Source organism: Osmia lignaria, chromosome 15 (genome assembly GCF_051020975.1).
Source record: "Osmia lignaria lignaria isolate PbOS001 chromosome 15, iyOsmLign1, whole genome shotgun sequence".
Taxonomy (NCBI): domain Eukaryota; kingdom Metazoa; phylum Arthropoda; class Insecta; order Hymenoptera; family Megachilidae; genus Osmia; species Osmia lignaria.
Genome location: NC_135046.1, coordinates 5,368,925 through 5,382,951, shown reverse-complemented (window position 1 = coordinate 5,382,951; position 14,027 = coordinate 5,368,925). Strand labels below are relative to the sequence as shown.

At 41.7% G+C, this 14,027-nt stretch overlaps 1 protein-coding gene across 1 annotated transcript in view; it reads right to left on the bottom strand.

Moving 5' to 3' along the window:
• The window catches only part of LOC117600219 (uncharacterized), a 60,740-nt gene that overhangs the window by 21,153 nt on the left and 25,560 nt on the right, over positions 1–14,027 (bottom strand). The window contains exons 4-5 of the mRNA XM_034315311.2: positions 7,059–7,479; positions 3,951–4,094 (exon numbers count right to left, since the gene is read on the bottom strand). Coding sequence (XP_034171202.1) covers positions 3,951–4,094; positions 7,059–7,479 — 565 coding nt within the window. The remainder of the gene's footprint in view (positions 1–3,950; positions 4,095–7,058; positions 7,480–14,027) is intronic.

Genomic DNA, 14,027 nt, shown 5'->3' with positions numbered 1-14,027 from the left:
TGAACGAGTGCCACCGATAATAATTCACGGATCAAAGGAGCGTCAAACGAGCTGTTTTTCATGGCGATGCGTTTCCTGGCAGCTACAAATCCGAACGAGAAACAACAACACCAAAGAGGTTGTTTAAATACGTGGCGAGGAAGATACGATGGAATTGAAACAGGAAACTGGAACGTATTTCCGATTGTTTGTGTTTATTTCATACCTGCCCTTTTTTTCTATCTATTTACAGGAGTGATTTTTTTGCTAAACAAAAATTCAGAAATTTTTTTTGGTATATGAACAGCCGCTATGTTTTCATCCTTAATTCTCGCTTTTAATTCATACAGAAAACATTCGGTATTGTTGGAGCTCCTGCTTTCAAATTTTCGAAACTGTTTCGCGAGAGTGAAACATCGTGGAACAACTGAGAAGCTCCGAGTTATCTTGAGCTGGGCGTGTAACACGAATTTCAGTTTCCAACGTCAGGATTTTATTTAAACGAATCAGACGTCCCCTGGAGGCTCTTCAAACTAACTTTTGACGTATCACTTACCACCTGCTTCCTTCTAGAATGAAATCCAGCAAACTTGCAATTACCCGACTGCAGGGTGTATCATTTTATGAGGAGAGATTCTTCCTGAACGCGCACCAACTTCCGCTCGAACTGTTCATTCATCGGCAACTTTCGATTCTAGGGCGATAATACGATAAACATCGCGTGAGGAAGTAGAAACAGCGTCAAAGTTCGTTGTGAATGCAATCAACGTAACACGATTCAAAATGGAAAGTCAAGTAACGAAGGAATAAGAGAAATCGACCAATTGAACCGAAAATGGAATTTGAAACAAGCCCCCTGTTATAATGAACCAATCTCTTGTAAATCTGTCTATTCCAAACGATTACCCTCTATACAATTGATATAACATGAAACAAATCGTGTACGAAATAATAGCATGGCAGAAAATTTGTCCTCAATCTTTTGAATGCTATCGTATATCGGAAAAATGTAGAAGTACATATCTCTTTTCTCAGATATTGCTTTCATATTTAGAATATCAAAAAAAATGTTAGAACAGACATTTTCAGCAAATCTTAAGCTTTAAATTGATATATCATGATACTTTTCTGTAATAAAATAAGTAAATATTAATCAACACGTCTCCAAGTGAATGTCACCCAATTCGTAACGATCACTTAGCTATTTATCCAAGAAATCAGAAACAAAGAGAGCAGTGTATCAAATGGCTCTACCGGGTCTTGAAAATCAATTCACGCCTCATTTCTCCGACTAGCTCGTTTCTGAACAACTCTATCGTTGAATAACGATCCGGGTCAGGCGTACTTGGGTCGCAAGTTATCAGAGTCAACTCGTTCGGTCGGCCGTTAACGATCGACCGGTCGGAAGTTCCGTCGCCGTTGCTAAATACCACAACGTAACTCCGTTCGATTGAAATCCAACATAGGGAAGTCGGCGACCTATACTTAGTACACGCGTGTTACATGCCACCGTACGAATGAACTGGTTCGGTTTGTTGGCTCGATCAAGTCACGGCAATTCCCTATCGCAAGAGAGCGTATTCAAATGACGATGTCGGTGGCTGTCGTATCGGAACTTTTCTATGAATGCCACCTGCCATCAGTGTACCGCAATACGTTTCTTTTTTCTTCTTTAACCATCCCTTTTTGTTCTTGCCACGTTGTGTGTACGCGAACACGGTTCTTTTTATTTGATACACACGCAGACAGCCTCGGATAGACGGACGTGGTATTCATCGAGGTGCATCCACATCGAAACGAGTCCCGATTACGTAGGCATACGTCGCTCTCGTTCCTCGTGGCTGTTTCTAATTACTCGTCCAGCCGATACCAGTTTTAGTATCGAAAACCGAAACCGTCCCACACCCAGGTGAACGAGTCTGCTTCGATTGATCAACACACTTTTCAACAGTGCACCTTTCGTCGACACAGTTTCAATGACATTAACCTTCATCGATATCATCTATTCGACAGCACCCTTTTCATTCATTCCTTTTCGTTACGTATAGGTATTTTTAATGAGGAACGATATCGTATTATCATCGGCAACAATGATTGTCAAATGAAATATCGAGGCAACGAAATTACAAGATCATTTCGCGATTAATTAAATGTCGAAATTAGTCGTTACACGAATTCTTCGATCGTTTCGCGGCTAATTAAATAACGAACTTATCCGTGGACGCGGAAACGCGGTAGTTCACAATGCATCCCCCGCGATCCGCTGTATCGTGGAATTAATAAAAATCCTGTCGTCGCGATGAAACCTTTCACGAGCAACCAGTTCGCCGATATATACCAGCCACGTATCCTGGGGAGAGACGTTCGATGCACATAGAGAGGAAAAATTTTACGCGCGGTAAACACGAGTTGCAATTGACGACGACAGCCTGCGAATTCCTTTCTCCGAACGGTCTAACGTGAGTTGGGTTATTCAGATTTTCCATCCTGACAAATGGCTTAACGCTCGAGGAATTAGCAACAGGTCGTAATAGTTATACGCGGCATCTCCTGTATCTTTGCAAGGAGATACACCATATTCGCAGGGTATTTTATTGTCTGCTGTGAAATTCGTACCTCTTCTTGATCCCTCTCTGCTTTCACTTAACGGGTCAATTGAAACTAATGATAGAGGTTTAATTTTCAGCGAAAACTCGTGTTTTATCCTTTCAAGGCATCTCTGAACTTCTCCCAACGGTTAGGGTAAAAAGGTTAAGAAGATTTCGGTCACGATACCGTTGGATTGGTGGTCGTTAACAATGGAAATTTTCGTCTGGCTGGTTGCGGTCGGCCAAGATTTCTCCGGCAATTTTCTCATGCCTGACAAAACACGAACGAACGAACGAACGAACGAACGAACGAAGGAATGAACGAACGAAGAAGTCTGGTCTCGCGAGGATACAGTCGAACGAAAAAGGGGAGATGTTGCGATCGAACGAGGGGAAAGGGTTCGTAAAGGGAGGCGAAGAGAGTGGTTCTGGCTTAATAAAGAGTCTCCGCTCACGAACGTCCTTCCCATTGTCAGGCGGCAGAACACTTCGCGAAAATTACCCGCAATTAAGCCGATGCCGTCGGGCAGAAAGGTTGTAAGTGGGCCAACCTGGTTACACGGACCAATGGTAAACTTCTAGGGATCCTTTCGCTAACAACAATCCCCCCCGGTTGCCACCTTGTTTCGTCGGTCCACCTCACCTCTCAAGGAGTCAGCTCGTAAATTTGACGAACGAAACAATTTACGTTCTGAAACATTCCGCACTTTATTCGAACGCGCTAATGAATTTAGCCAAGCGCGGTCGAAACGCTGTTACGAATTTTAACAAGCCGTCCGTGGCCGATCGCCTCGTTCGCTACGTTTTAATGGCACCGTTGAATATTAATGGAAAATTTTCGATTGACGCCACGGTGATTTTCGCGGAATTTTCACAGCGTTCCGTGCGCGAGGCGATTTGTTTTCACCTGCGTTATGCGTTTTCTGTTAGCACAATGCAAACGCAGAAATAGTCTCGCTTTGTGTGTATAATGGTTATTTTAAAATGAAGATAAACTTGCTCGTAATGAAGCTTTCTTTTGAAGTATTCTACGATACGTACAATCTTTTTCCTTTGAACGCAATGTAACGATACACATTTAATGTAAGAGCAAATACTTGAGGGTATGTGCATTTCGAGTGAACGTGTTCTCTGCATTGCTCGGTTGGGGCAATGATAATAGGATTTCACAAAGATTGCAAGTATTACGCGGTACAATACTCGTATAAACGTTGTTGGCTAAGCGTAATTGAGAAGGTAAAACTGCTGTAGGTTATCTAATCTTCATTTTGAAAAGCGGAAGATTGAAAATTTTACTCGCATTGCCATGATTCCCTCTCGTCCACACTTAATTATAGTTAATTAAAAGCAGTTAGTTAGCGAACTTGTCTTTAACAAACTCACCGTCGATGTCGATCTCCTGCAGCATTGTGCGTAACTCTTCGGCTCTGGCGAACTGTCCAAGTGAACGCATCACTCTGCCAAGTTCCTCTTTAGTGATACTTCCGTCTCCGTCCTTGTCGAACAGCCTGAAAGCTTCTCTGAACTCTGTAACAACGAGAATCAACGAATTTTCTATTATCATCATTATCAATAACTGTGTCAAAGTGAAAAGGTTCAGAACCAGCAGAACATTGGCAAAGCTTCCTCCTACTCTTAATGCGTTCGACAGTTAATTACGAGCAATGAAATCAGAGTTTCCGAAAGCGACGGTGAATGCCGTTTTCACCTGAACCCTGCTGGAAAGAATCGTAAAAGCACCATCTACTACCTTCTTCGTAGGAGAGGATCGTTGGAGCTGATTAAACGTGCAGGTCGATAACATTCCGTGATGTTTGATGCCCGTAGCGATGAGAAGAGACAAGCACGGTCGGACTTGGATCGTCGGTGCTTGACTCGACCGTTTAATAGCCTCGTTTCACGTCCCATTGATTTTCTACGTACCGGCGGCTATGCTTTTCCTATAAGCACATTCTGCACCACGGCGTATCCGCGAGCTATTGTGCTCGGCCAGCATCGAAGACTGTGAGAAATATGGAAGGAAGGAGAGCCACGATTTCGCGCTAATGGGTAACGACGTAGAAAAAAGATCGCAGGAAGAAGAGTCGACAAATAGATTCTGCTTAACCCGGTTACGGATTTGCAGTTTCGGAATTTTCTTTTTTCTTTTACCCTCCTCTGTTTTTTTCCTTCGATTTTTCCTCCAGCGAGCGCAAAAAGACGTTAGATGAAGGTGGTTCCCTGAATTAGAATACAAGTTATACGATCGTTTTTACGGGATTGTGTTTCAAAAGCCATTCGAGGGGAGGTTAAATAAAGGATTAAACTATCAGCTAATAGTGTTAACGGGAATATTCGCGTTTCTGTACGAGATTGTAAGTTGCATGGTTCCCGACATCGCTCCTGTGTCGAGAAAAGTTATCGAAGCGATTTTTTCAGCTGAAAGTTTTCTCGGCTAGTTTTCACGGAAACGACATTAATCAACGATACTCCGTGGAAATTAACCCCAATCTCGTATCGAGCTGAATTCGGAATATTTCGAACACGAAAATTCCGAGTGGGACGAAGTTTTTTTAACGAACGGAACTTAAGTCGCACACGGGTATATTCCTTTGCAGGAAAAGCCATCGTATTCCAACGTTTCGCGTTTCCAACGTACTAGATCAGATTTTACTTTGATTCGAATTCCGTTTGCGACATACCGTTTTTTGCTATTAACGCCGGCGATTCGACCCAGCTCCATGAGAGAACGTTTTTACAGTTGTAAAAGCAAGTATGTACCTCGAAGGACTGATCGCTTCACTTTTTTCTTTATTTTTCCCTTTATTATTTTTCCTTTACACGGACTAAAGCGATTCAGTTGAAACATCAACGATCTGCTGTCAAAAACAAACGACGTGGAAACATGACGGTAGTTTGATTTAGAAAAAAAGCGACACGAGAAATTGTACTTTCGTTTAAATCTGACGCTTGTGTCAAAAAAACGAAACGTGAATTCTCGCGTTAATTAGAACTTAAACTTGTTGAACGGTTTTCCAGTTAACGCACGTTGCCGATGATAATCATTTCTATTATTTTTACCTCTTAACACGTTCACTAACACGGTACAGATAATCATATTTAGTACGGCACACGATGATATGGATCATTAACACTTCGATTGGCACAGTGAATATGGCCGTGGGTGGCAAGACACGCTATAATTGCAATTATTCAAAATATGATCGTTTCATTCTTCAATTTAACGTAATTTAATATAATATAGTATTAGTATGATATTAATTACACAAGGTAACAAGTGTAGAGATTAAATTGAAATATGAAACGAACGTATTCCGAATAATTATTGCAATTATAACGTGGCCGACTACACACGGCCGTATTCATTGTGCCAAATAACATGTTAATACGCTGTCGGCACCAGTAGAAATATCGATATACAGTGCGACGCATTGTACTATGCATTAATAAACTTTCTTTGAATTTTTTCTTAATTAAATTTGTGATGCATTATAATTACTTGACTAAACATCGGGGATCCTCGTCGTGGCCCACGTATTAACATTATAAAGGGTATTGAAACAAATACAGTAACCCACGGTCTCTTGATTAAATTCTATTGATTTAACCGCTAACAATAACCGATAGTAATAATGATATATTGTACCTATTGCATAGGAAATAACAACAGGCTGACCATGAATCATAAACAATAATTTAATCTCCGATATTAAATTCCCCCTCTCGACATTTCATAATACGTATGATGTTATTGTAACTTGCAGAAAAATAGAATGTTTGATCTATCGAAATTTCGATTTCACACTTTGACGGTCACACTTTATGGAATTTGTTGAATTCCATTTAAATCAATAAGTTGTCAAAAGATTAATGCAGCATTAAATTATTAAACAAACACGAACCTTCGATGCGATTAATTGAAACAATATATTGATTTACGTCTGAATGATTTGTCCGTATTTGTTTCGCGCTCGCGTAAACGCTTTGAAAAGCAATTTTACGAAGAATGTCCGATACATTCGTGCGACTGTCAGTGTCGCTCGAAACCAAGCTGGAAAACAAACTTGCGAACGAACGTTGTTAAGCTACGTCACGTTAAATACGAACGGAAACTTTGGCCGGTAATGTCGTGCTTTTGCACTTGGGACACGGACAGGGAAGAGATTCTTCGTTCGCTTGTAACCATTCATTCGGGCGAGAAGTTACTTTGAAATAATTCATGGGATACCGGTACGAGACACGGTTACTTTTACCGATGCTTGCAAAGTATCGCGAGCCACTTTCTACTTCTCGCTTTAAATCAATTTTCTTTTAGCTTCGGTACACCTTGCTCCAAAAGTATTTTTTCTTTGTTAAGAGCATTGTATTCTGAGAAAACTAGGATTTTTTTAAATAATATAATATTCTATAGTATTGTATCCTGAGAAAACTTGGATTTTTAAAAATAATATAGTCTTAAAATAATAATAGAATTTTATAAAATCGACTCACCTTTCATTTGTGATTTGGATATGGTAGGCGCCTTGGTGGACGAAACAGGGGTTGATCTCTTCGGGGTTGCAGGCAGAGAAAAGAGTACGTTCGTCGACAATCTGTTGGTTTCCGTGGACGACGAAGCCGGGAAGAACTTGGAGCACGTGGCAGCGATCGCAGAAGTGGCCGCTTCGGCCCGATCCCGTTGGAACGCCCAACGGTAATGTGGTTGCTGCTCCATCGTGGACGATACCGATGCTTCTGACTCTACGGGCACGAATGGCAGCGCCATTGACGTTGCTGTCATGGCGGATGTCGTCGTTGTCGGCGTCCCCGTCATCGTCATCGTTATCGTCGTGGCCGTCGACGTCCTCGGAGAACAGCTACTCGTCCCTTCTTGCTCCTCGCTGTTCCCAACCGTCCCGCTGCTCTGTCTCGTCTGCGGACAATTTCAAAATCCTAATTTCTAAACGAAAGAAAAACGCGCCGAATCGCGAGAATAAAGGAAGGAAACACGATGATTCCATATAGGCCGTGCTAAAACGCCCCGTTCTAAGGGTAGCCACAGGTGGTACGATGCTCTTAACGATGCACCGCGGTGCAAAAACAACAATGAAGGGATAGAGAAGCCCGGAATTATGTTTTCTCGTAAACAAAAATTGTATTACTATCGCATCCTTCCTATAAAACGTGATTTTGTTAACCAGTTTGCTAGTTTGCTAACGCGGTAATTTTGCTCTTCCCTCGTGGCGCATCACCGAGTTGAGACAATAAAAACTCAACATGGGCGAACTTTTAGCGGAGAAAAAATGGATAAAGTTGGTGCAACAGGGATGAGAAAAATATCCACTGACTCGGTAATGATCATGAAGTAGTTTAGCGGCTGTAAACTTTGAAACACGTCCCGCATGAGCGAACGAAGTTTATCGGTCACACGATTCGGAAGCCAACCGCGAACGTGTCTTCCCGCTGTTCACGGTAATCGTGTCGATGAATCGATCGCACATCTTGACTTGACACTCAAGTTCCTCTACTTGGGATACGTTGCTGACGATATTACATCGAATAACTGAAGATACTGCAAAATCTAATGGGACATCAATGGATTTCGTATTTGGTTGTCTCGTAAATAATGCGAGTATAGCAAAAAAGATGTTATTAGAAGATTAGTGATAAATTATTGTTTAAACGAATATTAATAAAAATCCTGTTCGATTGTATTCTCGATTCGATTCGATTCGACTTAAAAGAGTGCACAGGAGGATACGGTTAATTTTGTTCAGACACTAACGCAGTTTCACACTGGTTCGAGGGACAAGAGTAGTCGATTCAACGTCACGTACACGTGACGATGATAAACCTCAGAACAGACAACTCGCCAAATTGCAGCATTTTTACAAGGGGAGCGAATGGATCTCACAGGAGCGTCGTATCAGCTTTAATCTTACGGCGAGATCGAGCTCACGTATCGCGAGGACTATAAATTTCGTGTTCTTCGCTCGAAAAGAAACGGCCCCCTCTCGTATTATCGTAATTTTCGCCTGCAAATATTTTCTTCGGCAGCGTACAAATTCGATTCCTGGCCAGAGGGGAATTAGGTAAAGAAAGAATAAAAATCAAAATGATTCGAGGGAATAAGAGGAAAGATGGGGTCGATTTATCGAATTCCACCGACGCTACTGACATCGATAGCTGACCCAGAACGAGGAACTATGTGACCAACCCCTGCCGGCACGACTTTCTAGTTTAAAGGAGATCGAGAGAGAAAGTTACGTGAATTTAATAATAAAAGGAACACGAGTTTCCTCGATAAAGCTTCTTTCTACTTTTTTTTCTCTGCCCCCCATTTATCCCCCCCCCCCCCTCTAAGAGCACGGTGGCAAAATCGAATTCTCGTTAACTCGTCACGCGCTGCCCAATCGGACTTGACACTTTTGTCCTCGACGACGACGAATCGTCGAATCGTTCGCCATTTAAATTACATTTCATCGCTGCCACCGGTTGAACAAAGCGACCATAACCAATTTCGGCGAGCTTGATCCGAGATTCCATTCAGAATTGTCGAACCAAAGAGCTCCCGTGGTTTTTACCCCTTTTCAACGAACCGCACAAAAAAAGGTATCTTCGATGTCTACTTATAAAAGAAGCCCGGTTACCTCTGCGATCACCCTTTTTTGTAAATGAACTGCTTCGTTTGCCTTTTTACTGTTTATCCTACCTTTGTTTTTCATTAATGGGCGGGGTAAGAGAATCTGATTAACGAATGTAAGGTGAACTCTGCTTATTTCGTTTAATTATTAATAATTAATAAAAAATTTATGAAACTATCAAAAATTTACCGAGGTTTAAATTCTAACTCGAGCCCAAATATGTTTGAACAGAATACGTCTGTTTCGAGACCACGAAAAGACACATTGACCATTCTACTAAATTACGATTCTTCCTCGAGACGAATCTATTTATATGGGAACTGCAACTGGGAAGAAGGAAATCGTGAACTAAGATAAGTGGACGCTAGAAAAGAACAGGGCGTTAGATTCAGCAATCTACCGTGCAGATAATTCAATTACGGCTGCCTCGAACTATCCACTTTCCACCCGGTTAACGAAATAAAACGGGACGAGGAGACACGCGTAATCGTTCGTCCGGTGGATCTCCAGATTCGCCGGAAATTGCATTGCTACCGACCTTCCGAAACATTGTTTCCCCCTTTCTTAACCGTTATCGATATTTTCCGTATTGATATCGGTCCAATCCTCGTTTTTACCAGGCAAAATTCGATCGGGACCATTCTCTCAGGCACTTAGTCAGATCGCCAGGTAAATTGGCGCACACTGCATCGTTGAAAGTCTTCTCAGCCCATGGCACGCCGTTAATTCCTTTCCAAATACTTCGCCGCTGAAGGGAAACTTCATTAGCGGCGACGACGACATTAATTACTCCGCTTGATACTCGTCAACGAGGTAGAACAGTGGCGAAGTGCTGGTGATCGTGGCTTCGATCGTCGCCACGGCTGTTATCATCGGCGAATAGGTAAAAAGACTCGAGAAATTCGCTAAAAAATTGACCCGGTTACCGGCGTGTACTGCACTCGAACCGTTCTAACTTGATCGAGTCTCGTAATGAACGCGCTGCTTAATTAACTAGTCTTGAAATCGACCAGCCACCTGGTCCAGCAATTCTGGTTAAGGCAGCGGATAGTTAACAGTTCGATAGACGATTAGTGGGACGGTAAGGAGGTTAGCGCAACGAGCCGCCACTCGACGCACAAATTTTTCCAGGAATGCTGCGGATGATTAAAAGAAGGCTTTCTTTGAATACCAATGAAGTGGGCGTCGCGCGAAATGGAATGTCTGATGACACCGACCACCGCTTCATTTTCTGGGTTAAGACGTTTTAATTAAAACGATCGGAAACGAGCACGGGACGCTGGCAAATTTCGTTCAATCTTGGTTAACGGTGATTACTCGAATCAAAAGAGCGTTCGCGGAACGCCGCTTTAATACGGTGATTAATCTGTGCGCTTAATTAGCCGCTTTGATCGATTAACAGGAAAGTGGCATCGACAATGCACCAAACACGGCTCGAACGAGCCCACCCTCTTGTATGATGTTAGCAATGAAGCGAAGTGTTTGGTAAATCAGCGATGTAAGTGCCAAAGACACGCCCGCATTCCAGTGCAGCTTTCACACGGTGAAAATTATAGGAACCACTCTAAAACGCGAGGAGAAACGAACAATAAAGAAGTGGAAAAGCAAGGGAAAAAGGTATTCAGCGAAGAAAAGAACTTTGAAAACATGTTTGTGAGAAGAAATAATAAATACGTCGACAAAGAAATATTTCGTGGCAGTTTACAGTTCCAGGTTACTGAATTGCAATGTAATTTCAATGTTTCCAAGACAAACTGAGTAGCCGTTTTCGAGTAAATGCTTCGAATCCACGTGGATTCGCCTGCGACACAGCAAATTTCACCTATTCCATTCAGGATTAGCGCAATTTGTAGACGACATGCAACCGTAGCTGCACGTTGATTCGATTTACATCGGACAAACAACCGTGACAAGGATTGTGTCTTGTAAGCAGATAAGGAACTATCTGATAGAAGCTATTCAATCTCTGTGAAGAGAACGTTTTCCTAAGAATTGCGCCAGCTCGTCGTTCTAATATTCAAGAGCGTTTTTCGAGATAACCAGATAAGACACAGCCCACTATATCAGCGGAAAAAACGTCTGGTTAAAACGTGTAATAGCTTTCCTTGAAACTTCCTCTTTACGACATTTTCTTACGTTCATCCCTTATCCAAAACGATTCGAGTTGTTTTTCTGATTGCTCAGACACAAGTTGAAATGTAAGATGCTACCCATGTAATTTAACGAGAAGATTAATTAGGATATAAATCTGGCGTACGTTCAGGCGTGAATTTGAGGGGATTCGAATAGAGAAATTTAATACGGCACTGTTTGGTCGCGAATCCAGTAGCATATTCGCTAATTAGGAATGAACGAAATTACCAAGAATTAACCGATTAATCGGCTTGCTGGAAAGGGAGAGAAACGCGTCGGGGGCGAATTCGTTAGCGCTGCGGCTGACCGCCCGTTCACGACCGATTTCACGCGGTGCTTCGCTCACACCAATAATTCAGCTTATGGGAAAGGAAATGATCGCGCGAGAGGAAAAACTATCCCAGTGCGTTCACATGTTGCGCTCCATTTTCACTTTCGATTTGTTAGCTAGCTGAAAACAACAAACTGCAATTGCGTGCGAACACTCTGATACAACTTTTATTTATTATCTTGCCGCTAACAGAAGCGTTAGAAAATATAAGGTACTTTTTTAAAAATAAAAGTTTGTCTTTTCGAAGGCATGATATTCGAGAACGAGGAATAAAGGAAACGAGGTCGATCGAAAGAAAACACACGGCCTATTCTCCGTCACGTAATACCCTTCTCCCAGTTTCTATTATTATTTTTTAATAAGCAACCACAGCGTTCTGTAAATTTCTTTTGGAATTTCGAAAATACAATAGTTAATCAAATATGCCATTTGAATTTTTTGAATCATGACCCAAACAAAGATAGCAGCTTACGTGTCAAATGTGATAACACAGTCGAAGGAACTTAACATTTTTCTTCATTTCTTTTCATGGAAGTTTCATCTCGTGTTCTTTGCACCAGTACATTTTCTCTGGGGAGCTTTCACCCGGTGAAAAGTACGTGTTTCCGGCTACGACGTGCTTGCACGTTTTTTAAAGGCCTTCTAATGCGCCGCTACATTTTACCGGAAACTCCTTCCCTATCTTGATCATCGTGCTACGTGCGCGTGTAGATGTGTGCAAAAACGAGATGGTTAAACGAAGATTCTCAAAGATGGATCGTTTCTTTGTACCCGGCCAAAAGTAGGTAAGGGACAATGAATTTTCTGTGTCAATTGCTTTCTTGACGAAAATAGTTAGTAGGATATTGTATACCTCCTTAAAATTTATCTCTAATTTCACGGAAAACACTGGAGTTTCCTCGTTTAATCGTTCCTACGATATTCCATTCGTTTTGAAAATGTCGTATCTCGAGTTTCAAATTAGTTGGAATTAATGAAAACGACGAAGGCAGAAACATTACGTGTCTGTCAGAAAGACAGAATCATCTGTAACGTTCAGGCGCATCGTAAATCGTATGTTTCTCCATGAAATATAAAGCGCAGTGAATTTTTAAATTTCAACTCATGAAACATTGCTCAAGAATGAATTCTGAAACGTGGGTGTGCGTGTTACACGATATCGCGTGATAAAGATGAACCTTGACCATGTAGATCCGAAGAAATAGGAACTCGAGTACTTACCGTCGAGAAAGGCTGAGAAGCTCTATAATGTTTAAATTATGATTATAGTCTCTCGCGTTCAGGAGAAAAGCTTGCAAAAGTGGAGGACAATGCGATTAATTACGAAACTGCAAAGAAACGGGCGGGCTGCTTATCAGTTAATTACAGCAGACGTAATTTGCTCGCTCATTAACTGTTTAAGAATGGCACGATTATGACGGAGGCTTTTAACTGCGAGCGAAGGAAAAATTCGCAGTTAAAAAGGAAGAATATGTTTCCAGACGTGGAAATTTTAGCTACGAATTGTCCTCTTGTCGTTGGACAAAAGATTCTTCAAGGATTACTAGTTTGACAGAAAGCTTGCATATAAATGAGATATATTGTAAGACATTATCGATATTTTAAATATTATGTTATAAAATAAGTATTATTCGTAATTCACGTCACTTCTCAGTTCGCACCAAATTAAAGCCACGTGTATTGAATATTTTTTTACCAGAGAACGGTGCGAAAAATTTTTCCCTTCGTTTGATTGCAATCGCGTGCAACGTTTCATCTGCATATCCATCGATTGAATATGCAAAGGTTTCGTGTGTCATGGAGCGCCACTTACCACACGTGTGTCCCTTTTTCTGTTTTGGAACCGAGTGTTTTGCGAAAAACACGCCACTTCCATTGTGAAATGTTAATGAAGCTTTATTTCAAATTGCACCGAGGGAATAACCGTGCTACGAAGACGAATAGGTTGACTATTATTCTCGTAAAATTTTTGCTCGTAACGGAGACAAATTTCGAGAAATAGACATGATAATCGGCCTCGGATCGAGAAACTTCAATCATCCCGGTGTCTTAATTTGATACGCCACGATCTGTCGCCTTATCACGATGCCCTCTCGGTTAATTGCCTCCGATCCATTTCACTCTTGTTCGTTGATTCGCGAACAAAGGTTGACGTGTACGAATGAACCGTACGGATCATTTGCACGGTAACGAGTTCTCGTAACTCTCGGCGTTTGCCCGCGACTAGAGTCGAAAATTTCATGGCGAACAATCGTCGTGTAATTCCGTGAAACGCGTCGCCTGCAGGTACACCGCGAGTGTTTACTCCTTCCGAACCAATACGGTTTTGATAAAGTGGACGGTTTATCGAAAAAGTTCGGTTTTTTGCTCGAT